Raw genomic sequence first — 26,258 nt, 5'->3', positions numbered from 1 at the left:
ATTTTTCTATTTTATAAGGGATTTCCCACCTGCTCTGACACAGTATTCTGTTTCTAGGGAATCTTTCATGTGAGGGTCTCCAAGTACTTTAGAAAACATTACTTAATTTTCCCTTGTGAGGACTTACAAGGCAATTTTTATCTCCATTTTACAGCTGAATAAACAGAGAGATTAGGTCATTTGTTTAAGGCAATGTGTTTAGAGAGTGACAACACTGGGAACAGAATTTCAGAACCCTGACTCCTGGCTTGCTGCTGAGCCTATGTGTCGTACTCATTTTTCACAGCCTTACAGCGAAAAGCAGAATATCCTTTACATTAGGCACTTCGTGTGTGATCACCTGGCAGCATCATGAGAAAAAACCAGCTCGTTTCAGAGCTGAACCCAAAGGCCACTAATGTTCTGAAACGTTTTCCAGTGGGTGTGAATTGGACCTGTAACAAGCTGCAGAAGCTGAGTGTGTAAGTCCTCGTTTGCTTTCTGCTGAGGTGTGAAGCTGATTATTACACCTTTCACCATTGCTATTTCTGACATGCCAGAAAGTGTTATATACTAGAAGGGTGTTTTGTCAGTTGTAATGTAAACTCAAGGTTAGTACAGCAGAGCTATAATTCAAAGCACCTATAAGACTGTAATTGCCATAAAGTGGGAACTGCAATAAAATGGGATAGGATTGAAAGACTGCTCCGAATTAGCCAGATGATATGCAAACGCCCTTTAATCTTGCTGTCCACCTGCTCTTTTATGCATAACATTCTGCAGTTTCAGTTATTCTTGGAAACACAGTAACAGTTTATTGTTTTAATCACGTCTGTTTTTCCTGACTGATGCACAGGAAAAGTGTTTCAATTAGATAAGCAGTGCATCACATAGCTATGCAGTTGCTTTGGATAGCTACATTACGGTATATTTAAATGTAACATTTACTCTGATTTTTGATAGACTGTGTGATTGCAAGGTGGTAAAGTATAAGGGGGATCACTAGGAAATATATCTATCTTCTTAAGTACTTTAATATATATTAATATAAGTACATTAAAGGCCCGTTGTGAGAGATGTTGCACATTACTAGTGGGTGTAGAAGTTGGTTTACCATTATGATCTTCACTACATTTGAATATTCTTTGAGTTTTTTGGGCAAATGTCCAAGATTACAATCTACTTCAGGAAGTTAATGGTTCAGACAAATGTGTCCTCTGGGGAAATTACATTAATTTTGGAATTGGTGTCGCCTACACAGTTTGACAGATTTAACACGTAGGACCTATGTAACATTTTATTATTATTTGTTCGTAGGTAACTATTGTGGTTTGGGTTTGTTTAATTAGAATTAATTGAGTGCTTCATGAGCAATTCTGTCTTTTCAAGGAATTATCTGTGCATTACAGAAATTGTGCCCAGTAGAGAGGAAGCTGAAGAGCTGTCAGTAGTTGCTATGTCTAATGCAATTCTTTGTGACTGAAGTAAAATATTTTTCATCTTCACTTTTATGATGGCTCTCACTGCTGTCCCCAGTAAGGCAGGTGACATGTCAGTAACCAGCTTCTCTTGTATTTTGAGTTCTCCAGCTACTGCTTGTTCTTATCCCAAATAATAAATCCGTAGTGCAGATGATGCTCTGACCTTTCCCAAGCCCCAGGCCTTTGGCAGCGTGCTGAGCATCTGCCATTATTCCCTTTCTTTTTATTTTCCTGGTATTGGCTATGTTATATCCTGTCACTATCATTTTAGTGTCTTCATCACACGGTGGTAAGACTCCCCATCCTATCTGCTGTGCTGCTTTCTGTATTCTGAGTACAAGGCTTAAAGAGGTGTTACATTAAAGATTGCCAGGAGTCTGAAAAATGAACTGTCAAATGCACATTTCAAATTGCAGACCTGCATGTGGTTAACTACAGTTAACCCGTTAACAGCAGGAAAAGCAGGTCATTTGCAAAATTCAAGTCTAGTCAGGTGTATTTTGATTGAAAGCCAAATAATAGTACTGTAGATAGAGAACTGTAGTCTCTTTAGCTGGACGCTGGATTTCCTCTGATATAATGAGAAGTTTGAGGAGGATGCTGATCACTACGATTGTCTCTGGAAGCAGCTCAAAGAAATGAAGTTGTTCTTGCATTGTTATTGAAAGGTTAGCTTAATTCAGAGAAAGAAGGCTTGATGTTCAGGAGGTTCACACAGGTATCGATTAAAAACCTTTTCTAGAGCAAGAGACCAGTATTTTACATTAAATACCTAAAGCTTCAACCCTCAGATGTAAATCAAACCTTACATCCAAATGGCAATTTGGGGAACGGTCACAATTAGTACCAGTCAGGTCAATAACACCTTTGTCTGAAAGTCCTTCACAGCTATCAGGACGAACTAATTTCCTTAAAATACTGCCTTCTCTGGTTGCTCTATGAAAAGGTCAAAGTATATTGGGAGTCAGGAATATCCAGCCCAGTCCCAGAGCTGTTGCTTTTTGTTGAGAAAGAACTGAGGCAGTCCGAGAGCTAAGCAAAGCAGGCAATTGTCTAAATCGGCAGGCTGCCAAGAATGATAAAATGACTGTGGCCTTGCTGCCTGCGTTGCCTGTGCTGGAGTCCCAGCAGGCGAGGCTGGCAGCTGATGCTCTTCCTGAAGGACAGGTCAGGATGTGTCAGATACTAACTTCAGCTGGGTAGGTGGAGGCTCTTTCAGATGGATGATTTAGTTCCATCACACCTTTCATCCTCCCAAGAAGCAGTAGGGGCAGGAAGTCCAGGCGTCTCCATGCTGGTTCTTTATCTCAGCTCCACCCCTCCGCTCAGCGTTGCTCCCAGTTCTTGAGATAGCACAGTTCTGTTCGTATTGCTGAGAAGACTAGACCCAACTCCAGTTTGCAGATTTCCTTACATTCTTCCAGGGCAATTCTTGTGGAATACAATGTTTTAGTACATTCTTGCTCCTTTGGTAACTCGGCCTTTGCTCATTGTCACATCCAGAGCTCACAGAAGCCAGTGATAGGCTTTGCACTGATCTTAATGTGCACTGAATTGAACTCATAGCGGCTTACTGCAAGGTAACTATTCTTATTTTCTTATCAGGAAAATGGAAATCTAGTGAACAAAATGCAGAGCCAGCCTTTATACTGCTAAGTCTGGAAAAATGAATCGGTCACTTGGAAGCAACTGCAGTGGCGAGACAGGAAATTCTAAGAATCCTATTGCAACCAACAATGTACTATGGAAAAATAAATATACCCCAGTGGAAAGAGGCATGAGAAATCCCTGTTGCATTCAGTGGTTTGGAACAAACTATTAGAAATCAGTTCTAGCAATCAGGAAATCTGCTCAAATACTTTCCTGCTACTGAGCCTTAGGCTTAACACCTCTATACTTGGCCAGAATTTCCCACTGAATGCCTTTTCCACTATGGAGAAAACTCACAGGGTCTGAGGATTCATTATGTTATTCAAAACTCAGGCCTTACAAGCATATGCTAGCTGCATGCAGTCCAAAATAATGCAAATAACCTTTCCTTTCTCCAAAATAAAAACTCTTCAGATCTTTAGGTTTCAGGATATGTTCTAGACCAAAGCCTGGATCTGTGAGACATTGATTCCAGAGCCAAATGCTTCAGCCAAAAATTAGGCAAAGCCAGAAGGTTTCAGTAAGACACAAATAAGGGAGCTTCTGACCTTGCTTGAACCTAAAACGCGAAGCTGAATTGCGTGCATGCCCCTGTGTAAGATCCGTTCCCAAACAGCCTGCCAAGAATCTCTGTTACAAGCTACTGCTCCAATAAAAGGCTTGGCAGAATGTGGTATGTGTCTGGAGTTCAGCGCCTTCAGTTGATAATCTAGCATTTTACCTTCCACCAGTGTTGGAGATGGGTTTGAGATAAATTGTGAATTGCAACTCTTTAAGCGTGTATTCTCTTCTCCATAACCTCTAGCAACAAGAAAGGGCAGAGCAGGTGGGTGTGACAGTGTCTTAAACTTCTGCCTAGGGTAAGGACAATGCATTCCTTTATAAAAAACGTGTTCCTTAAATTTCAAACCCTATCAACTAAAAGCAATAGCAAGAGTTTAAATCCATCAGAAATCCATAAAAACACCTACCTTTATGAGACTTGGGAATCTTTTAGAAATCACCAGCACCAGACCTTCATCTCTGATTCCTTTCCGAAATATAAAGCTTCTTGTTTGCCCTGCTATGGAAACTTGACCAACTGTATATGACTAGAATCCAGTATATCTCATTTCCCTGTTTTTGTTAGTGTTCAAAAACCTCTCTGTTCTCTTTCATCACAGTAAAAACCACTTCATATTTTTAACAGGAATGAAATAAAAAGGTTGTGAAAAGATTGACATTAGCAAAGAATCAGCAAAAGCCCCGTATCGTTGTGCTTTCATTAGAGGCTGCATGCTGGCTTACCTGATTGGTACCTTTTAGAAATTATACAGCCTTCCAGCAGCACTTTTGAAGGACACCAATTATGACGTTCCCCTGGTAGAGATATGACTCTGCTAGGAAGCCACACTATCTTGAATCTGTGTAGCAGATAACAAGGAGGGATATCTGTTATTGTGACCTAGTAGCTTTGGGGTAGCAAACATCCCGTTGTTTGAAGTTTTGAATTTATACAAAATTTCTCATTTCCTCCTTCCTGTAAGCACAATACATTGTGACAGAGGACTAAACTACAGCTCGTTAATACCTCGCTTCATAAAACTTACATATAGTTTTGTCAACTTAAAGTCAAGCTTTGATGTAGCGCTGGGTCAGCAGTGTTTTTGTTCACTTCTGACAGCGTTCGGGACACAAAAAGCTTTTATGTGTTTCCCATGTAATTTTTTATTTTGTTTCTTATCAAACTGGCTAAACATATAGGGATTAATTTTGCCAAACATTTTTATATGGAAATTAAGTTTATGTAGTGGTATAAGGTGCTGCAGTCACCTCAGTTTTTAATCCTGTTCTTAGGCTAAAAGTTCCGGGTAGAACTGTCTTGGAGAAAACCCATAATGTACGGTGCCCACAACATTCAGGTAGTCCCTCTGTGCCTTAGAAATTGCAGGCTGGCGGCATACCGTGTTCGTGGTGCTGCTTTCAGTGAAACAGAACCACAATCCTAATGTAATAAAAATGCGGATGGTAGAAACTCTGTGAGCTTAACTGCACCACAAATATACACGGATGCAATCATAGAGAGAAAGAGAGACTTCAGCATTGTTACCTGCAAAGTTAAATTCACCTGTGTTCAGTTTCCTCATTACTTCTGCTGGCTGTCAAGGGAGTTTCTAAAAGACCTTTATTTATGGTAGTAGTACTTTTCATAATATTCTTCATATAATGATTTCAGAGAACTTTTCAAAATTTACATGAGTGTTATGCCTATGGGAGGACTGATGTTGTTATTTGCTATTTAAAAAATAAATACTTAGAAAAAACATAGATTCAGACACTATCCCATGTTTGTATACTTTCTAAGAAAATACCCTTCAAGATTCAGCACTTAATTTTGTCACATGTGAAATACTTTAACAGACCATATAAACCAGCAGTTTTAACAAGACTTGAAGTCCTATTCTAAAAGAGGAGTTACTTTCCTCAGTCTCTAAATTGTCTTACTTTGAGAGGGCAAAGAAATAAATATGGTTTAGTATTTGAACGTATTCTTTGAAACTTCTGAATAGCTAAATCCACTTTTTAAAAAAAAGAGCGTAAGATCTAATCTTAAAGTTCACTGGTCCTAAATGGAAAGAGCCCACTGGCTCAGGCTTTCATTGGGAACAAGCATCTTTTTATTAAAAAAAATTTCAGGTGTCTTTGCAGGATCTTACTTGGCTCTGAAAATTATATCCTATACCGGATTTCTGCAGTACGTTATTTTCCTGGCAAGGAATTGGTAGAGGAAGTATAACGCTCATGAGAACTTGTCTCTAAAAGGAAGACTCTTTTTTGTCCAGTAACAGCTTGTGCTCTCAGTAGAGAATTCTGCTTTAAACCATAATCAGGAAAGCTGTCAAACATGTACGGTTCAACGTGATCTTTGACATGTCTGGTCCCACCTGTGTACTTGAACTAAGCTAGAGCTTGGATATGTCTTAGGACCAGAGCCTGAAACTTAGTTGTAGGTGGCAATTTTACATCATTGCAAGGTGAACAAAAGAAGTTAGAGTAAACATAAAGGTCTATTTTCTGGAACGTAGAACTGATCACTCTGCAATGGATCATTTCATAATTTATACACTGTATTTTATTTTGCAGATTCTGTGGAAAACAGGCATTCTGTAAGTATTCATTTTATTTAAGCAGTTAAATACAGGGAAATTGGATTGAGATTATTGTGTGTCTACTAAGATAGTGGTGAAGTGTTGCTACGTCTTAATTGTTTATTTGTTGTTCAGGACCTTTGCTGGACACTACTGGGCAATCCCTTCATATGTGTTCTTATTAATCAGGCTTTCAGTTCTACGTTTTTAGAATGGTGGGCTTTAAAAGTCCACGGAACCAGTTGGTATTTGGTAGTGCTGGTACAGGAGGTAGGTGACAAATACTGATCTTCCAAGAATTTGTGTTGAACACCCCTGCACAGCTTTGGATATGTGCCACATATTCGTGCTGACAGAATGGCACAAGGTTGGGGATGGTTGCTGCTTGCTTCAGGTTCCTGATGGACCTGAGGCACTCAAGATTTGCATATGAAAACCTGCTGAACTGGTTAATGTGTCACTGGGGACAGAGCTGTTGTTCCAGTTCCATCTGTAAAATCTATAGAGTGTTTAGTGCCAGTGACTCTCCTCGGGGTGTGCCTGCTCACATGCACACATACCTTCTGTGATTGGAATATCCAGAGAAGTGAGGTCCGTCCTAAGATGTGAAATGAAAACTTCAACTAAGGAAGAATGGCTGATCACCTGAACTTGGGCAGATGTCACTTCGATTCACTGTCTGTAACTGTTTCCTTCTGGGTTCGTTTTCATCCACTGGTATAGCAAGTGGAATGACTCTAGGGGCTGGTGGTGAAAACTGAGACCTTGTAAGAAATTTTAAAGGCAAGCAATTTTTTACCTCAGAGTACACAGATATGTCACAGTTACACTGCTCTAACCAAGAAATTAGAATATGGAGGATCTCAGTTAAACAATTAGGAGTTCTGTGAAGGTTCTGTAGGTGGTGAACAGCTTTATAGGGCTAAGAATCACAGAATTGAGGGTTGGCAGGGACCTCTGGAGATCACCCAGTCCAGCCCCCTGCCAGAGCAGGGTCACCCAGAGCAGGTGGCACAGGAACGCGTCCAGGCGGGTTTGGAATGTCTCCAGAGACGGAGACTCCCCCACCTCTCTGGGCAGCCTGTGCCAGGGCTCTGCCACCCTCAAAGTAAAAGAAGCCAGTGAAAAAATACATTGGGGTTTGGTTTTGGTTTGGTTTTGCGCTCCACAGATCTAAGAGGAAGGGAACATACATTTCAGGAGTACTTTTATGAATGTTAGATAAGCTATCTAATCCAACCTCAAACCAGGCAGACAAGGGTGGTTTTTCTGCCATCCACTTTGTGACTTTGGGACTCGTACTTAAAAAGAAAAAAAGGGAGAGAAAGACTCATAAATAAGAATCACAATAGCACAGTCTACGTCAGTTTATGGCATCCATTTGAGTTCTGAAAGGCTCCATCAGCACTCATATCCCCATGGGATAAAAAGGCAGCCCATTGTATTATTTACAGACATTGGCAGTGCACTGAAGGTCACAGATTGTGTTACAATAAACAGACCTATATTAACAGGCCAGTAGGGTTTATAGTATCATTGTCTCTCTTAGTTTAAAGGCTTGTTTTTATTCTTTGCTCTCAATTTTCTATAAATAAATTGAGCTGAACCCTCCTCTGGGTAGTACCGGGCATTCCTTGGAGAGTCGCACAGAAGAAAGTTTGTCCCTGTCCGACACAAAAGGGAAAATGGTCAGGAGTGGCTGTGATAGACAGCTGGTGTAAGCTCAGGGAGGAGTTCTTATCTTTTTTGTTTCCACACCCTACATCAATTGTAATGGACATTGGATGAAAGACTACAGTTTTATGAAGATTTTTTTTGTTTTCTTCTCATGTGGCCTAAAGTGAGTAAAAAATCTCTCCATGGAAGTATAATGAGGTTGCTTTAGAGAAAATACACTGACTACCCCATGTAAATCACTTTCATCATAATTATTTGGGTTATTAAAGCTCGGTAAACTGGACGATCTATGAATTAATGTTAGATTCAAGGGAGAAAAGTGTCAGCTGAGGGAAGTGTTTTCTTTCGTGTTGTCTGTACAAACTCCTGTTAGCAGTAGGAGAGTAATAAAACTAGTTATTCTGTAAAACTAGTAAATACCCCAAAGAAAAGTCAGCTTTATAACACTTGCACATCTTTCTTGAGTTTTCCTAGAAGTAGCCTTACTCAGTTCACCTCTGTGACATTGTCCCCTCCTTAGATACTGTTCATGAGCGTGACATAGTAACCCTTCCTTTTTTTGAATTATTAGTGCTTTAAAGAACATAGCAAAAAAACCAGATCCCCGTCTTCTGCTTCGTAAATGCCCACTTCTGCTCCCAATAAAGCTGTGACAAAAAGCAGCACCATCCCTCTTTTGAACTCTCTAGATAAGTGACCTGGAGTTCAACTGGACAGATACATTTCTTTGTAGATTTTCCATCTCCCCTGTTTGCCTCTCGGCACTTTTCAGGCAACATAGATGTGTACGGAAGAAGCAGGGAGCTACTAAGGTGCTTTCTATCATTATTTTCTTGCAATTGTTTTTTTCTGTAGCTCACTTTCACAGAATGCTTGACTGTGATGTACCCCAGAAGTCTGGTCCAAACGAGGAGCTGTTGATCCTACTCATGAAAAGGAAAATGCTCCTTATAAAGTGATCAAGTGGCTTAAACTTCCTCCCCAGATGTTCTGCTTCTTTATAGCCAAATGAAGTATTTGGCTCAGAGGTGAAGTTGCTTTCAATCTGCTACTCTCTTAATTTGTGAGTGAAAGGCGGCCTTCAGGCGCTAGGCTGGTCAGCTGGCATCTTAATCACATAAAATGCCAGATGGATTACTTCGCTATAGCAACCTGTCAAAAAACGTGTGGGATTTGGCTCTGTTTAGGAAGTAATAGGTATTGCAGAAGTGTGGGACAAAGGGCACCGCAGCAGAGAGAGTAGTATTTTGCGAAGAGCTCTGTTTTCAGAGACAGGAGGACATGCAGTGGTTTTGTTTCAGTAATGGTGGTGGAGACTCGACACCAGATCCTGCTGCCCTTTTCACTCTGTAAATTCAGACAACGGTGTGGGTTCCACTCCTCAGATAAACTGTGTTAACTGACTCGGTTCTGCAGTGATCTTCCAGAAGTCACAGGCAAAACGCAGTACTGCACTGTGGAAAAGAGAGATGAAGCAAATCATTTTAATGAGCGCTAGCCCTGCTCTTGTGCATTTGCCCCTATGTAGTTTCTGTCAGAATAAATATAATCCAGCGTAGAAATTTAGGAACTTTGCTTCCTCTTTACTGAGGGACTGTTATAAAATTGAGCTCGGGGCTTTAGTAAACACTGTACAGACAATAAGTGGTGTGTTTCACAGAGGCATCGGAAGTGTTTGTATTATGTCAAGAAAGGTGGTGCTTTAGAAAAACAGTCAGTTAAAGTTTGAATGACTTGTATTGTATAAAGGCTCAGTTGCAGTCCAGGTTCTGACTGATTTGCTGATCCAGAGTACCTTGAACCTGAGTGTCTTGGGCTTTTAGGTAATTTAGAAATGAACCTAAAGTTTTGCGTTGGAGGTTGCTTCCCTTTTTCTCCTCTGTTTCAGAAATTTGTATCTTAAATGCCATCCATAGGAAGTATTTGCAAAAGAAATGAATTACTTAGAGAGGAACTGGGAGGAGGTTTCCTTCCTGAAATCAGAGCTGGCAATCTTTCTAAGTTATTTAATGGTCCCAGTTTCTGAAAACATATTGAAGGAAATATCTTAACAATGAGATAGCCACTTCGCCAAATACTAATTGGTATTGTGTCAAATTTACCTCAGCAGTACGTTCTGATTTCATATCTCCTCCTCCCCTATTACCTCTTAGAAGTGTGTGTGTTTGTTTGTTTGTTTGATTCTGTTCTGTACAGGAGGACTGGCAGCCTCAGTCAGGACATAGTGTACTTTTAGCTGCCTATTTGTTCAGCCTCAGCATGTACCCTCTGAGATAGAAACCTGTACGATTTAAATCTATTTGGAGAAATTTGTGGGATTTTTTTCAGCTACTTTCTCATCATACTCAAGTGATCCCAGAAGTATTTTGTAAATTCTCGGTGCTGGAGGAATTGCTGTATGTTGCCAGCACAACAGAGCCGGCTCCGAAGGCGGAGGTGGCATGTGTTTAACTGTGCACGGTAACATGGCACAAGAGTTTCAGAGAGGAAATGAAGATGAAGGATGTGTCCATTTAAAATCGGGGGGGATTTCAGGCAGTCAGGATATGACAAAACAAGGTGATACTCTGAAATAAACATTGAATTATAAACCAGGAATTCCTGCCTCTGACTCATGGGGCAGATCCTTTGGGGGTAAGTCCACAAAAGGAATTAGGCGCCTCAGTGCTGACAGACTAAACTATTAGGTTAGAGGCCACCATGTACTCTTAGCAGATATTTGTTGGAAGAAAACTTGCCTTGGCAACTGGTGTCAGGAAAGACTTGACAGTTGTGAATCCTCAGCGGACAGAATTATTTCTGTCATATAATGTAAAGACAATGAAGTTTATGTTCTGTCTTTGCCCTTGCCCGTCGGTTGGCGCAGAGGAGTCCTCTCTCTGCATGCTGCCTTTTGTGGTTCTCATGCCAGGTTTCTGTGTCCCTGCTGTGTACCCAATGGATAACCTGTTCAAAGGAGCAGACTCGTGTAGAAACATGCTGTCTAGAAGTTGAACGCTGCATTGCTTGCTGCTGAGACACCCAAGTGCTTCTTAGGAAAAGGTTTTCATTTTTGTGGGACTGGAGGTTGGGGCCTAATTGTGGCAACTGTGTGTCTGCTGGTAAATAAGGGATCTGACTGTCAGATTCGTTGAGTGCCAGCAGTTCCTATAAGAATCCAACTTTTATCAGTAAGAGCCCAGTTGCAGATGTTGGTGATTAACAGTATTGCAGTCTAGCCTGTAATTGTTAACCTAAATCTCCCAGTGTCTTATTTCCTTTTTTATCTGATGAAGATAATATTAATATCTCCCCAGGGAACTGTATTTATTAGCTCACTGTACAGTACTCTAAGGAATATGTTACTATATTTAAAGTTTTTGCATTGATCAAAAAGGACAGGAGAGGGCAGGGGGGCATTTATACTCATACCTTTTTTTTTTTTTCCTTTTTTTGTTTTGTTGCCAACAGAGAATACAAGGGCATCCTGATGCTACTTAGAAAAGTCATCTCAAACATCTGCTGGGAGAAGAAAACAAGCCAAGATGGAAGATGTTGCAAATGTTTCAAAAGCTCTGCAGCACTTATTTATGAGTTTGCCAGGCTCTTCTTTTCAAAGTTTATTTCCTCAGGGGGAACAATAGAGATGTTCCTAAAGCATTTAATGGAAAAAATTACAAATAAAAATTCTCATAGGAAAGTGGCCGTAGAAACCACTGACCTAGGTTCCCATCTTTTATTTCTTCTGCTAATGCAATTTTGCCTTTCAAGCCCCCAATTCATGATGCTCTGAGGAAATAAAAGGGGAAGCTACAGCTGAGGAAGTACATTCCTACAGTGCAGTAACAAGTGTGATGCTAGTAAGATGTAGAAATACCTAAGCTTGCTTTAAACTAGCTAACTTGGTTATCAGTAGCACTACCGTGGCAGGTCGGAGCTCAGCACAGCTTGGCCAGCCGTGTGTGTACTTTGACATGATCTTGCGGCTTGTGCTGAACTCCCTGCGCTGCAGCAGCTGGACTGCCACCAGTCTTGGACCCAGCGAATTTATAGCTCACTTGGATGCTACACTGCAGCGAGGGCCTAACGGAAGAGCGAGCTCTGGGCTCTCTAAAAACTTGAATAACTCTTCAGAGATTCAGTACTTCCCCAAGTGCTTCTGTGAGCAGAGGCACAAATATTCTTTATTCTTCGCTAAATTGCTTTTCCCCTCTAAAAGTTCTGATGCTTGTTGGTTAGTTTGGTGTGATGGTTCTTCAAGGAATGACTGCCCATCACAGTTATTTTGGATGATACAAATATAGGTGTTGAGTGGGTGGATATACTACACCCAAGTCAGTGAGTTTGTACCTGAAAATCCTATTACGTATAATCCTTATTCCTTTGATTTTAGGAGAAATATGAAGTCGTACTTGTGTCCAGTTTGTCCAGTATGGAACTCCATACCTATCTTTTTTCTCTATAGCATGATAAAACATTAACATGGATCCAGTTTGGACCTGGATCTAATCTTTGCAGCCCATGTTCATCTCACTTGCATTAGTTTAAAAAAAGAACACAAAACAAAACAGAAGTACTGTCCCCAACCCCTTCACCAGCTGGTCTTTGACACTGCAATTGCTCTCCTTTTCTTGCTGCAGATTAAGTTACTACAAGATCTGGGCCACAGATAAGAAGGTTCTCATTTTAATTAGAAAATAGTGAAAGACAGGACATGGATTTGTATATACATATATAGTTACTGCTTTAAGCATTGCATCAAAGACGCAAAACCAGCAAGAAATACAAGAGAGTTTTATATCCTCATTCCAAACGTTTAAATTTTCAGTCTCTGGTTACTGGCTAATATCTCTAATTTATTGTTCCCTGTGCAAATGTTGTTTGTATCAAAAGCCTTTCACAAATGACTGTCTTCACAGCACTCTTCTGTTGACAAATATTCATTCTAGCATCCCATGAGTGTCCATACAAATGTGTTAGCGTAAGGAATGTGAACAGGTATTTTAATAAAGAAAATTCTGGATTGAACTTTGCGCTGGATCTTGCATGTTCGTAGTAGTGACCACTTGCAAATGAATGCCTGTAATATTTTTTGTTAGCAATGAACCATATAGATGCATTGTATAAATTTACATATGGAAGATGTCATCTCTGCAGCAAGGGATTCCAGGCACTTAGATCTGTTGTCATCATCCAGTTTAGCAGTGGGTAAATGCACTAAATTGGTTAAAGAGTTGAGCATGGGAGTGCTTGCGTTCACGTAAGTCCTTTGCTAAATGACAAAGATAAAAGTTCCTCCACAAACCTCTCCGCGGTCCCTGGGACAACTCAGGAAAGCACTGGTTTCTGGGAAGTTTCAGAATGTCAGCTGGGCAGTGGGACAATTCATTGATCTATTTCAGCTTGTCTCTTGTCTGGAATAATCCTAAACTATTTTTGATTTAGTCTGTATTAAAAGTTGTTTGCCATAATGAAACATATCTGAACTATCCACTTAGAGTGCTGTGCGCTGTCTTGAACACTTATGTTTTGTCTTACAGATATACCAAAAATATTTTAAAATATGGGACATTAGATCAGCAGCCATCTCCAGTGAAGATAAGGTTAATGGGCCCATGAAATAAACAGCTACACAAGGGGTCCAAATGTCCTGTTATGAGCATGTCTTCTGGATGCCAAACAAGCGTCATTATCCCAGTGGAAACATTTGGGAAATAAGCCTTGAATCTGTTACTGAAACAGATTAAAGTTCAGATTAGAGCTCAAACAATATGTTATTCAAAACCAACCAAAAAACGTTTCAGATTTCTACATTGTCACCAAGTTGAGCTCAGCAAATACAAAATGAAGTGTATTGTTAAATATTTACTTTCTGAGATGCCAAAAGGGATGGGGCATCCTCAGGCCCGTTGTGGCATGCCTCGTCGGAGCCGTTCCACGGACAGTGCCGCATCCCGCTTCCACCGAGCGTGTTTACCTTCCTTGGTTAACTTTTTACTACTGCAGAGCAGAGGCTTTAGGGATGAGATGCAGACGTGCTGTAGATCAACAGACTCTTCTTCCTTGACACTTATTTTTTTTTTCATTTCCAGCAAACTAGCAGCTGCTTATTGTCTTGTCTAATGTACGTATGCAGCGGTGTGCCCTTTCGTGGGAAGGTGAGAGGTGATGTGCTGCCTGGTTCGGGCTGGAAGCCACCTGGCAGGGCGCGGAGCCTCTGTCCCTTACTGCGTTGGTGTCGCCCGTGCCCGGGGCGAGGGGGACCCTGAGCCCCGCTCCCGCCGGCGCCGATCCGGTGCTGACCCCTGGTGGCAAGCGACCTGCCAGGGCCACCGGGGTGGCGACGGGTCCCTCCTGCCTCGGGGTGGTCCCTGAGGTGCTGGGGGCTGCGGGGCTCGGGGGGGGCGGGGGGGCTGCGGGGCCTGCCCCGGTTTCTGGGCCAGGTTCTGGCTTTTTTCATCGACACGCATAGAGTAAACCGAGCCTTGTCACTCTTCTCCCTGCAGCGGTACGACCTCTTCGCCTGGACTCCGCGGCGCCTGCAGAAGCAGCGTTCGCCTCCCGGCCGCGGCTGCTTTCCCTCTCGCACAGGTTGGTGAACTGCTTGCGTGCAGAGCAAACGTCCTGTTCATCGCTGGGCATTGAATAAACCCCAAAGTGTGTTTACTTTTCTGGGGTGTTATGTGCTTGTTCTAACTGCTGCTTTGTGAGCTTGGTTCAGTTAAAGTTCTTAATGTTGCAGTTCGTCACTAAGCTATCTTGCATCATAAGCCCCCCGCCTTTGGGGCCGGGGAAGTAACGCTGGCAGAGTGGCTGCAGCCGTTCTGTTGTGCGGGAGGGGACAGGTACAGGGAAAGGAAACTAAGGCTGAGAAAAACAGAGGTATCAAACGAAAAAAAACCAAACAAAAAAACCAAACAAAACCACCACCAATTAAAGTAGAAGTCAAACTGAAAGTAATAACGTATTGGTACAGATTTGAAATGCTAGCACATTTTGTTATTTAGAATTTCAAGGCCTTTCTGAGTAGACTGGTGAAAGCAGAATAAACATCATTTTTACTGTTATTTGGGAGGTAATAAGCAAGTTGTCATGTCTAAAGAATCACAAAGAACCAGCCTTATTGTCTTCGTGCTTTGAAATGCTCCACTCCAAATCACAGGTGCTCCCATTGAAAAAAGCTTAGAGAGTCTAGTAATCATGAGAACGTGGCCTGCATGGGAAGCTTCAATGAAATGCCAGCATTTATATTTATACAGGTAATTTGTTTTCTCACCAGCCACAGACATGCTGAGTGGGAAGGCTGAAAAAATTCTCACCATTGCAGGAAATAATCACTGTAGTTAAATTTTAAATGTAATAGCAAAAGCAATCGGTTTCCTTGGGGGGAGAGTCACCTGCGAAGGCTGATGACAGACAAACAGAATAACAGCATGAAACTGAAATGAAAGATGTAGCACAAATCAGCAAAGGTCTAGGCAGCCACGGCAAAGGCACTCAGAATAGGCCCTGATCAGCTGGGACCTGCAGGAGCGTTGAACTGTGTGTGGAGCCGTAATGGTCATTGTTAAATGGCCCTGACACTCCTGGCTCTGAGCACGTTCCCAAGGTTAAGAGGAATCCAGATCCAAAAGGGACCGTTTGAGGAGTAATTCCACAAATAAACTATTGCTTACGGTAAAGATAGAAACTGTCTCTGAAATTAATGGATTAGTAATATATTTCTGTGCAATCTTGAATGTATGAGAGTGCTAGGTGAAATCAGGGCCTCCTTTTGGTCAATGAAAATGTGATAATTTTTTCACTGAACAAAACCCAGAAGTGACCAGTGTGACAGTTCACTGTCCTCTGGTTACTGCCCTGATTTTTCTGTAGTTGTCTCTTTGTTTTAATGTTTTACTCGAGAGATAAAAGGAGATCTTGGAATGAAGGCTTATTACAGGGAAGAAAGTGAAAGGAAGATGAAAGGAAAGACAGAGGGGAGCGAGCAGGGCTGGGGGAGAGAACTCCCCCAGATTGTGGAAGGCTTGGGGAGAAACAACCCATCAGACCAGTCACCTTAACGGCTCCACGCTTCGTGGCGTTGGCGATGCCCTGGGGCACGTTCTGCGGCAGAATCAGTGCTGTGGAGGTGGTTTGTCCCAAACGTTCATGTGTTTATAGTAGTCCTGTGACCGCTAGGAGAAGTAGAAAATATACCTGTTAATAAAAAACCAAAAAAACCCTTTTGCAGGTAACACCACCATTGATCCAAGAAGACAACAGGTTCATTGCAATTGCTGCTGTCAGTGTGTCAGTCCTGGGTGGGGACACGTAGTCACGATGCCCTGAGGAGCCTGTCTAATATATAGCTGCTCTAACAGATGATAATATTGACACCGGGAGTGTGTGTTTTCAAAAGAAAACGTGGTATTACGCTGTTATTTAGCTGGCATAATCCAAGCCCTATTCAGTGCTTGCAGAGGACCTGTGACTGCTAAAATAGCCTGTTTCCACAAAGCACTTATCAACACTTGCATAGGGAGAGCTTGGCTTTAAATCCTCTGTACTGGCTTTTTGTTTATTCATTTTTTAACTAGAGGCAGAGACAAGTCTCCACTGCAACTGACAGAGTTTCACTTTGCAAATCAATGAGGCAGTGCTACAAGGGCAGAAAAGTGTCGCCGGTGAACTTCATGCTGTTCAGAGCTGCCAGACTGACGGCCCTGACTGACTGCTGTCTTCATGGAACTAACCCATGCTAAATGTCCGAACTGCTCTGTGGCTCTCACCACCCACCCAGGCTCTTCCCTAGTGGGACCTTCTGGGGTAGTTCAGGCTCCAACCAGCAGTACGTTGTGGAAATGTGTCCTCTCCCAAGTGCAATCACCACTTTCAGGCCCAGCTTTCCCTGGGGGACTCGGCTTTCTTTGGGGATAAGTGCTTCCAAGGCAGTGAAAATGGGGGCTGCTGGTCTGTCCTCAGGAGCTGGGGGGACAGAGAGGCTGACGTCAGTGGCACACAGGTGAGGGCTTTGTCTTAAGTGGGCTGAGTCATGGTATTGCTGGGAGGGGTGCACTTGGCATCCCTGCTTGATAATAGGCTGCGAGAGTCTAATGGAAGAAAAAATTGTCAAGTCTATTAAGATGCGGTCAGAGTGTAAGTCAATTAATGAAACTTACAGCCACCCAGGCTATTAAATTAACATGAGATTGTCAATAGGAAATATAGATTGCTTTTGAATAATTTAAAATTATTTAAAACATGGTAGTAATGAAAATCGCACAAAGTCACCATGATGCAAAACTCAGTTTTGATTTTATTACTGTTTGTTTTTCACATTTTTTGTTTCAACTTCATGATCATTAAAGGAACAGGAGCTGTAAAGAGCAAGACATTCCTAATTAGGAATGCCAAAATCTGCCATGAGGCAAAACCTGAGAGGTGGCTGGAAATGAGCTGTGATTCTGCAGCGTGATCCATAGCAGAGCGGGAATCAGGTAGGGCCAAGTGTGTCTAATGCAGTCCTTGCACGCAAAATGGTAGTTCAATTTTTTAGCCATTGATTGTGTCCGTATCGCCCAGCCAGGTGATCAGGACTAGATGTCCGGTCTTGCTTCAGTTACGTTGGCCATTAACAATACTTCTCACGAGCAAACTGGACCTGCTGTTCCTGAACTCACCACATGTGGCCACTGCCACTTGAGCGGTGGCCTCCAGGTAAGAATTTAGCATTTTGCACTGCCCTGGACTCCTGGAAATGCCTGAATACAGACAGAGAGAACAGGAGGGAGCTACCTCTCTGGCTGCAATTTCCAGACAAATTTGGTGAACAGAGCTCAGCCCTGACTCAGGGTATTCCTCAGGGCTAGAAGAACAAATCTAAATGTACTTACAGCATGCGTTGGCACCCTTGAAAAACTGGTTCCACCTGTGGGTGCTGAGCCTGTAACAGCCTCCAGATAATCTGTCCCCCGGGCTGGAAGTCGGGGACCTTAAGGGGGCAGAGGGGGGAAATACGCAGACTTGGGAAGAGACATTCATGTTCCTCCCAGGGACCTCGGGGACTAGTTGATCTCTACAGAAGGATGGTATGTTCAGCATGACTGAAAGTATTAGCTGGCTCAGCCCTGAAACCTCAGAACATTGTGTGCGCTGCTTAAATCCAGTTTAGTCACTGCTGGAGGGAGGCAAGGCTGCCCTGTTAGAAAACAACCCTGACGCACACCTGTGCTTTGTCAAACAAGAAATGCTGAAAGGATTTTCTTTAACTATCTTTATTTTCTTTTCCTTTCTTTTTCTTTTTTTTATTTTTTTTTTATTTTTCTTTCTGAAGCTGATCTTTTCCCGCTGACTTGATTTCTTTCTGGCTGTTCCAGGATGAATCACGCAATCCTACATGTCTATCTGTGTAACAAATGGGACTGTGGAAAGCGAACCTGACTAATGTCCCCTACAAGGAGAAAATGATAACTGATGCTTTTTAATTACAAGTTTCCTGCATTATGGTCTAGTTTTTCAGCTTATAATCATTAACGGTATAATACAGACTTAAGTAAATTGCTGCCTTTTCCTTTTTTGTAACATATATATAGGTCAGATTTTCATGTTCAATGGTTATTATCTCTGACACTAATTAGTGCACTGACTGGCTGACAAAGGTCACATCTGTGTTTTCTTCATTGCGTACAAACATGTGCTCACGCCAACTGATTCTCCTAATTGCCGTGTCTTCTGGAGTCATTTCCACTAGGGCAAAATCACTCGTTTCACTTGGTAACTGCTTTACACCCACTTTGTACTGCTGTCGGTGAAAGACAAGGTTGAGGGCAAAGGGGTGTCAGCAGTCATCACATCCACAGCACGTGTCCCCTGTTCTGCACTTCCTAAGTCATAGCAGTCGCGCTTCGTGCATCCTTGACTTCTCAAGCTCTGTGCAGTTGCAGTCAAAGGGATGAAGTTGTTGCCTTTCCATGAGGAAATGAATGGAGCTTTTATTCCCTGTCTTGACCAAAGCACTTAGATGGTTTTAGCCCCAGTGGATTGTTTCTAATAGCAGGCAAAATTGATCACTCAGGTACTTTGATGCAGCCCTTTTATTTACAAAGAAAGTACAAAATTCCGTTTCCTTGAACAGAAGAGGAATCAGACAATAGGAGACACTTTCTCTGCGTGCGATTTCAATCCTTTCAACCAGCACTTCATCCAGAAGCGCTCCACCAGCTTTTTTTCTCAAGGTCGTTCCTGTAGAGTTTATCTGGTTCTGCCTGGTTTTGATAGAAGGCTGCTCCTGTCAGACCATAGGAGCACACAGCTACTCCAAGCACTGCCCTCCTCCCCGCGTCTTCAAAGCCCAATGTTTCAGTCAGGAGAAACCCTGAATGCATCAGCTTCTCCCCCAGGTTTGCCCTTTTGCCGTCTTTCTTAGGGTGGCTGTTCCCGTTTCAGCTGCCTGGTTCTGTACGAGAGCTTGTTTGTTTCTTATACAAAAGAATATCCAATGAAGGGCAACATTAAACCTGTTGAGGTCACAGGCTTTTGCTTGAACCCTCCGTCGGGATGGCGTTAGGGTTAGGTGCTCAGCACTGATGAAGTACACTCAGTGCTGATGAAGAGCGAGACCTTTGCACGCTTACTGTCAGTGGCAAGGAACAGGAATGTGTCATGGAATTGGCGCGAGATGAGATTCTCGCTGCTGAAAGTGAAGTTTTTGCTATATGCTCCCCTTGCCGCTAGAGAGAAATACCCTGTTGACCAATGAGCAGTATGCATTGCTAGTACTGGGTTGAATTTCTCTGTGCTCCTTGCCCTACTCATCATATTTAACCTTGGATTTATTTGTAGAGAGCTGCACAGAAAATCCTGTTCAAGAAAGCAAGCAAACCTGGACGTCGTGTGTTTCCTTGCAACATTGTCCTGGACAGTTTCCAATCTGTTAATGAAAGAACACCGACATCTAAACGATCCCCAGGGGAGGTTCAAGATCCATCTGAGTTCAGTAAGAGGTTCCTAAATAGCTGTAAGAAACCCACACTTCAAAAGAAATACATTTTGCTATTTTTAAAACATGTGATTTTTGGAAGGCTTTGAATATCAAGATTAATTCTCTGTCTAAACACAGTAGAAGGCAGCACTGACTGGTGAGTCTCACTCCAATCTGGAGGGTTTCAATATTGTCTGGAATCTGGATTTGATGTTCTAAAAGCTTAAGGTATGACAATGTTTAGTTTACTTTTTTCCCCAGAGCAGACTGTGCATGTACTTACAGATTCTTTAGTATATCTCACCAGATTAATGTGAAAAATATATTACATTATCTATCAGCACTTGAAATTTTGACTTGAGGATGCTGGTTGGATAGATTACTGAGCAATGTTTAATTGAAAGATTTAATGATACTCTAAATAAGACATGACTCACTCTTGAACAACAGGGAAGAGCTCCTGTATGTGAGAAAAAAGCCAAGGTCGTTTGGAGCCAGATGTTGCTGCACAGCGTGGTGCTGCTTGCAGCAGGTAGCAATTTAAGGTGTCTGTGGAAGCTGAGCAGAAGGGTCTGGGCAGCCGGGCAGGTTTGGAGACTGGATTGTGCACCAGGTCACTAAAATGACAAAGTGAAGCTGAGTGGAGTATTCTCAGTGGAGAATATAGACATCTACCGAGGATGTCCGAGCTACGAGGCTGCTCTGCTTTCTAGTACGGTCACCGCGAGTCCTGTTCTGAACTGCTCGTTGGAGGTGCCTGTCCCTTGTCATTGCCTATAATAGGTAGTCTAGGGAGCACAGATTCCCTGTTTAGCCACCTGAGTGATTAGCACAGTGGGATGTAATTTAATATGTCTCTGTGCTGAGGTCTTCACCCTAAAGTGCGGTACAGTTAATATTACTGGAGAGAGGGAGAATGCAAAGTCCAGAACGAGAATTCGGTTGTGGAGGCACTGAGAACATTGGGTTTCAGAGCCTGGGTCCAAATCCGTTAGAGAAATGGACCACGACAGAGCTGTCACTCTGTGACAGAGAAGGGAAGGAATGAATCTTGGCTGTGATTATTTTGCGTGAATGGACACAATGCTCTGTCAGAGGCAGTTCTTTGACATGGGAAAATATCAGTCCTGTGTTTGCTTTGAAAGCCGTGCTATTGTTTGTTTGTTCCAGGGTCACCTCAGCAAAGCTTAGTGTCTCGCTTGCCCTATTTTATTCCAAAATGCTGGACTGACTGGCATAGACATCTGGGTTTATCCTATGATATACGGATATGAGCCACAATGATGCTACTGCTCAGTTAAAGGTTACTAATTACTGTCGCAGAGATTGCAGTTCCTGACACCTTGGCAAAATTAATGTGAGTAAAGGTTTAAGCAACATTCAGGTTTGAAATCGCACTTTCTAGATATGCACAACAGCCTAAATGATATCCACCTTACAAAAACAATACATGTTGTGTACACCTTCAGAACATGGGAAATGCCCTGCCCGGGGGTCCATCTATACCAGTTCTCCATCTCAGCTGGAGAAACCAGACTCTTCAGTGTCCTACCCCTCTTTGGTAACTAAGAATTCACTTCATGCTGCGGTTTTTCATTCCATTTTACCAGGTGTACGTTCAGCTCCGGATCAGATGTTAATGCCCTCAGAACAAAGACATCTGAGCAAGATGACGCTACTTTTATGATGGTATTGATGTTTTGACCTCATGCCAGCATGATCCAGGAACAATTCCCATTAAGGCTATTGATGTGAGTCTTTCCTCGAAGGGGACACTCAGGAAACCTTACCTAAATTATCTTTTAAAGTAGATTAGTTAAATTATATTAAACTCCATGCAAATATTCATATTCAGAATTAAGTGGCATTAATCTGATTTAGTGTACTTCACTCTGAAACTGAGGAAAGCTAAATCATATGAAGACCACTTTCATTCTGAGTAACAGCACTCGTGCAGGACTCCAGTGTAACTTCAGTGACCACTTTCAGGTCACACTTGTCATTAATTCGGATTAATTTTTCTGACTTTCCCTGTGAAGGCAAGGTACCAGTCAATCATCATAGACGACCTGACCATACATTCTGCTTCCCCTCTACTCCCACCCCCCAAACCACTATGGGCTTAGCTCCTCCTGAGTATTGGACAGTTGGTTTGGAGTTCTGGATCTGAAGGTTGCCGTTCATTTCTAGTCTATAGTCAGTGCTCTTTTCTCTTTACTAGCCATTTATATTAAGCGTATCAGTTCAGAACAGCAGAACCTTAGCATCTGTCCAGGCAAGAGAGGACGGGTACTGCTGGCTGGTCTTAATGTTCCTGTGGTGCGCGTGGAAAAGTTGCAGTGTATGTGCCTGTTTTAAATATGTAGCTTCAGCTGTTCTCTATCAGGAGTACTAAATTTACTTGTAGATTTAAAATAGGTGAATGATTTGGCAGCTAAAAGGTCAGGACACTTGCTGTTTATTTTGTGCTTTGCTTTTCCTGATTAATAGGAAATTGGCTGTAGCATCTGATGTTATCGTCAAGGATTTCTGGTGCAGTGCCTGTGCATACAAAATGTAGAATACTGACCATTGTATCCCCCATACCTTCCCTCAGCTTTGTATTTTGTCACAGTTGCACTCTGAAGTACTCCAGCACTCAGCCAGCGTATATTCTCACAAAGGTCTCTGCGGAGGGAGGAGTATTGACTGCTCCATCATGTGCAGATCAAATTTCAGGCTTTTAAAGTTTTGTGCATTTGCCAGGTACACTGAAATACAGATACCAGCTCTTGCAACCTTCATGTGACTTTGGCAGCATTCACGTGGCTATTCTGCATGGCACATGGACGCACCTCTCCCTCCAGGATGGGAGGCACCACTGCCATAGGTACGCACCAGCCGTTTTCCCTATCTGGATTCAGTGTCGGGTGAGATTAGCCTGTGTGAGAAGCATCAAGAACGTTCTGCAGGCCTGAGAGACACCACTGCAAACTCACAGCAAGCAAACTGTGGAACCTTCCCTGGGAACAGGTCTGCCTCCGGGGCTCACCTTGGCAGCACAGTTCTAGCTCTGTACACTCTGCTGACCTTGTTTTAGCCTGTTTTGGGAATCCACTTTACCCCTGGCAGCCCCGAGAAGAGCTGTGCTGCTGTCCTTCTGCTAGTACATCAGCCCACGGCTGCAGGAGACAGACAGAAGTTAGAACCTCCTCTGTCTCTGGAAACGTGTCTTCTCTGAGCGTGTGCAAGGACTTGATGTGAGGAGTAGTACAGAGCTGCTCTCCACAGATACTGGCAACCTAGAAACCCTTAATAAATTAAAAAAAAAAAGGGGGGGAGAGAGAGGGAAAGAGGAAGATCACAAGCACAAATGAGGAGGAGAGGATCTATCCTCAGCTCAGCTTTGAAAATGAAGCAGCGATAAAAAAAAAAACCCCGCAGAATAATGTTCTTTAGCACGGGAAGCAACAAGAGCTCAGAGCTTCTGCAGGTCCCAGGGGGATTTCAGAAGCCGAGTTGGAGCTGGGCTCAGAGATCTGTCTGGGGAGGCTCTCCGAGGAGGGCTGGGACCAGCGGGTGAGGAGAAGTGATGGGTTGGAGGCCAGGGTGGGCAGATTTGCCACTTGGAGAATTCAGGTCCAAAGGGAAGCTCATACTCCCTTCCCTACAGTGAAGCCACTGGGCAGGGAAAGAACTGGGAGGTGCTGAGGGTGCTATTGTTTCAGTGTTTGAACAAGCAGAGGACCAGCACACAAGCACTGTGAGAGGAGTGTGGCATTCAGGAAGCTCCTACTCTGCTCCCTACCCACCGTCGGAACCAGCTGAAGCCCACTGGGAAGCCCTGGCCTTTTGAGTGCTCGCTGGGGTGCCGTACACATTGGGTGGGCTGGGGCGCTTGTTTGTTTGTTGCGTGCTAAGCCTCTTTCCATCACGTTGAATGTTGTACAGATGACAAACAAACAACAGAAAAGCTGTTCTCCCACACCAAGCCATGTATGCCAGGGTTCACGCATTCAGGCACAGCTGCTGCCTTGTTTGTTTTAAAGCTTTTCAGCACAAAATTGTGGGCAGGCCCAGCCTGCAGTTCTCGGGTCTTCCCCGGGAGATCTGACGGCAATGAGAGGTTTGTGAAAACCATGTGGAAACCCAAATCTCATATAATATTCTTTTCTCACAAAAGTACAAGCTTTAAACTGTCCTGAGCCATGAAATTCTGATGCGGGCATTACAGAGAAATGAACTGAGCCTCACAGTAGCTCTGGGAAAGAAATATTACTTCTTATTTTACAGCCTGCTCAAGAACTGCTTTTAAAAGGCATTTAAATGTCTCCTTCACGTATTCCAAAAGATTAAAGTAATTTTTTTCAAAAGCAGCTCCTGACTATAGATATCTGTTTCTAGAACCTGCAGGCCTGTTGTTTCTCAGAATGACTGCATATTTATACATAGGATACTGAAATATTAAAAATAAATAAGCATTACTTTTTTCTCTTGTCTTTTTGTAGCATGGGTGGAAGATAAATTATCCAATAAAAGGATTTACTCTTACAGCACTGAAGGACTCAAAAATTCAGAGATTGGGTTTTTTTTCCCCCCTCTTCCATCTGGCTGGGACTCGCCTTTAGAAGAGGGTTCCCAAGAGGCCGTACACCATGGAGCTCGGAGGCAGGGAACCTGGTCAGATGCAGCTCGTGCCTAGTTTTTCCCCGTGGGTGGCTCCAGCCTTTGCTCAGCACGTAGCACCCGATGGAAGAAGCCCCTGCTGAGCACCTAACTTCAGGTGCACAAATACTTCTCTTGAGGTCAGGCCTCTTAGGCCATATTGTTGCAAACAGAGGGCAGAAAAAACTTCAGAAATTCTAGTGAATTGTTTATAGTTTCAGGCAGCTAAAACCAACCCGTCAGTCATAGTTTTAGCCACAGACTGTTCCTGTGGGGAAAACCTGTTAAGAAAAGAACCATTACCTTATCTTCAGACTTTGGAAACACTAACATCAGCTTTGTATAACGATTCAAAGGTCTGCCCGTATAGAATGACAGCTAGGAAGGAAACCTATCCTAGATGACTGAATACACTTTTCATTAAAAAAAAGGCTGCAGAATAAATAAAGGTGATGCAGTGATGCTCACACAACGCAGTCTTTTGTTGGGTTCCTTCAGCTCAGGAAGACTGCCAAGTTTGCTGCTCGGACACCCAACAGCTCAAAGGATCCGACCCTTCATTTGGTGAGCTCAGGCCTTTCCTCACGGAGGCAGATTTTGCTGGGTGCTGACCACTCTCGATACCTCCGGTTTTACAGTTACATGCAGGAATCCTGGTTTGAAAAACAGGTATTAAGAGCCTTGAAGAACCGAAAGATACCTGGAGACAATTCATTTCCACAAGCACTGAATTCTCCCTGAAATTTAGAGAAGCAGCGGAGCGATACCTGCATCAACTTTTGATTTAAACTGCAAAACCTCCTGCCTACCATATGTATAACGCCTAGTGCGACGGGACCCCAAACCTTGACGGAGCTGTAGCTGTAGATAAGACAGTAAACTATTTGAAAATTGATATTGTATATTTAACTCTTTGCATTAGCTAGTTTGGAGCAATTTGAATTCTGCTCACATATCCCACTAAATGTTGGCTAGTAAATAAATTAATTTTTGCCTCATCACCTCATGAAAGTATCATAGATCTGAACACTGGTATGAAATAAAGGGAGTCTGAAAGATGTTGTGGGATTCTTCGTGTTTTAATTTGAACTGAAGTTGCTAAAGCAAAGAGAAGTGAAGTCACGCAGCCAAATTAATCTATGGGGTAGCTAAAGAAACCTGGGCAGCTGAGGCCAGCATCCATCGGACCCAGCGTAGGTGGTGTCACCTCGTTAGTAACTGTCTTCAGAAGCAAGAGCAATTAAGTGAAGGGTAAAAGCACTAGTAAAGCTGTAATTTATTGCATGAGACCATTATTGGGAAAACAACCTTTTGACAGAGAGAATTTTTTTTTTCCTCAGCCTGCTTCAGATTGGGAAATATGAGGAGTAAATTAAACGCCCTCTGACACGGCGTGTTTCCCAGGATAGCTGCCTAGCTGTTTGAGTGGCAGATAATTTTTGGCCACTTGCACAACGTCTCCACACCAAACTGCTTTATTTTGTCTGCTCGTGTATGTATTTCCTGCAGCTCCTTCTACCAAACCGTTCAGTCAGAGGCGACAGCGGCGAACGTTCACCTGCAGAACCAGCACATCGCGTCCATCAGAAATGCCGCCCTCGTTCCCCCCGGGGCACTCGTTATTCACGGACGCCTCCCCAGTGACCGGCCGCGGTTACCGTCCTCACATTCCCTGTGCTGCCCGTTTACTATTTTCCCTCGTTTTGGGGAGGCGTTTCCTTGCGTCAGCTCTCACCGCCCGCCTCAAACTTTGGCAGC

At 42.9% G+C, this 26,258-nt stretch overlaps 1 protein-coding gene and 1 long non-coding RNA gene across 20 annotated transcripts in view; both read left to right on the top strand.

The window, feature by feature from the left end:
* Positions 1-13,385, top strand: part of PECAM1 (platelet and endothelial cell adhesion molecule 1) — a 34,203-nt gene extending 20,818 nt beyond the window's left edge. For 4 of the 8 annotated variants that reach the window (XM_063351680.1, XM_063351682.1, XM_063351681.1 and 1 more), the window contains 2 exons: positions 6,234-6,256; positions 11,366-13,385. In XM_063351680.1, coding sequence (XP_063207750.1) covers positions 6,234-6,256; positions 11,366-11,395 — 53 coding nt within the window. In that variant the 3' untranslated portion in view covers positions 11,396-13,385. Of the gene's footprint in view, positions 1-286; positions 462-6,233; positions 6,257-11,365 lie in introns of all 8 variants that reach the window. The other 4 variants (XR_010073232.1, XR_010073233.1, XM_063351683.1 and 1 more) reach the window with 2 other exon arrangements.
* A 117-nt stretch (positions 13,386-13,502) lies between these two features.
* On the top strand, positions 13,503-25,543 carry LOC134523161 (uncharacterized). 12 transcript variants are annotated; one of them, XR_010073240.1, is made up of 8 exons: positions 13,503-14,018; positions 14,401-14,485; positions 16,474-16,898; positions 17,245-17,373; positions 17,459-17,593; positions 19,718-21,607; positions 22,453-22,725; positions 24,344-25,543. It is a non-coding gene; the product is annotated as an uncharacterized LOC134523161 (long non-coding RNA). The 12 variants fall into 12 exon arrangements; XR_010073245.1 differs by lacking the exon at positions 24,344-25,543 and having other exon boundaries at positions 19,718-19,871; positions 21,027-21,607; positions 22,453-24,336; XR_010073243.1 differs by lacking the exon at positions 24,344-25,543 and having other exon boundaries at positions 19,718-20,084; positions 21,027-21,607; positions 22,453-24,336.
* The last annotated feature ends 715 nt before the right edge of the window (positions 25,544-26,258 follow it).

The sequence above is a fragment of the Chroicocephalus ridibundus genome, chromosome 14 (assembly GCF_963924245.1).
Source record: "Chroicocephalus ridibundus chromosome 14, bChrRid1.1, whole genome shotgun sequence".
Taxonomy (NCBI): Eukaryota; Metazoa; Chordata; class Aves; order Charadriiformes; family Laridae; genus Chroicocephalus; species Chroicocephalus ridibundus.
The sequence above is the reverse complement of the archived record's forward strand: the minus strand, read 5'-3'. Positions and strand labels throughout refer to the sequence as shown.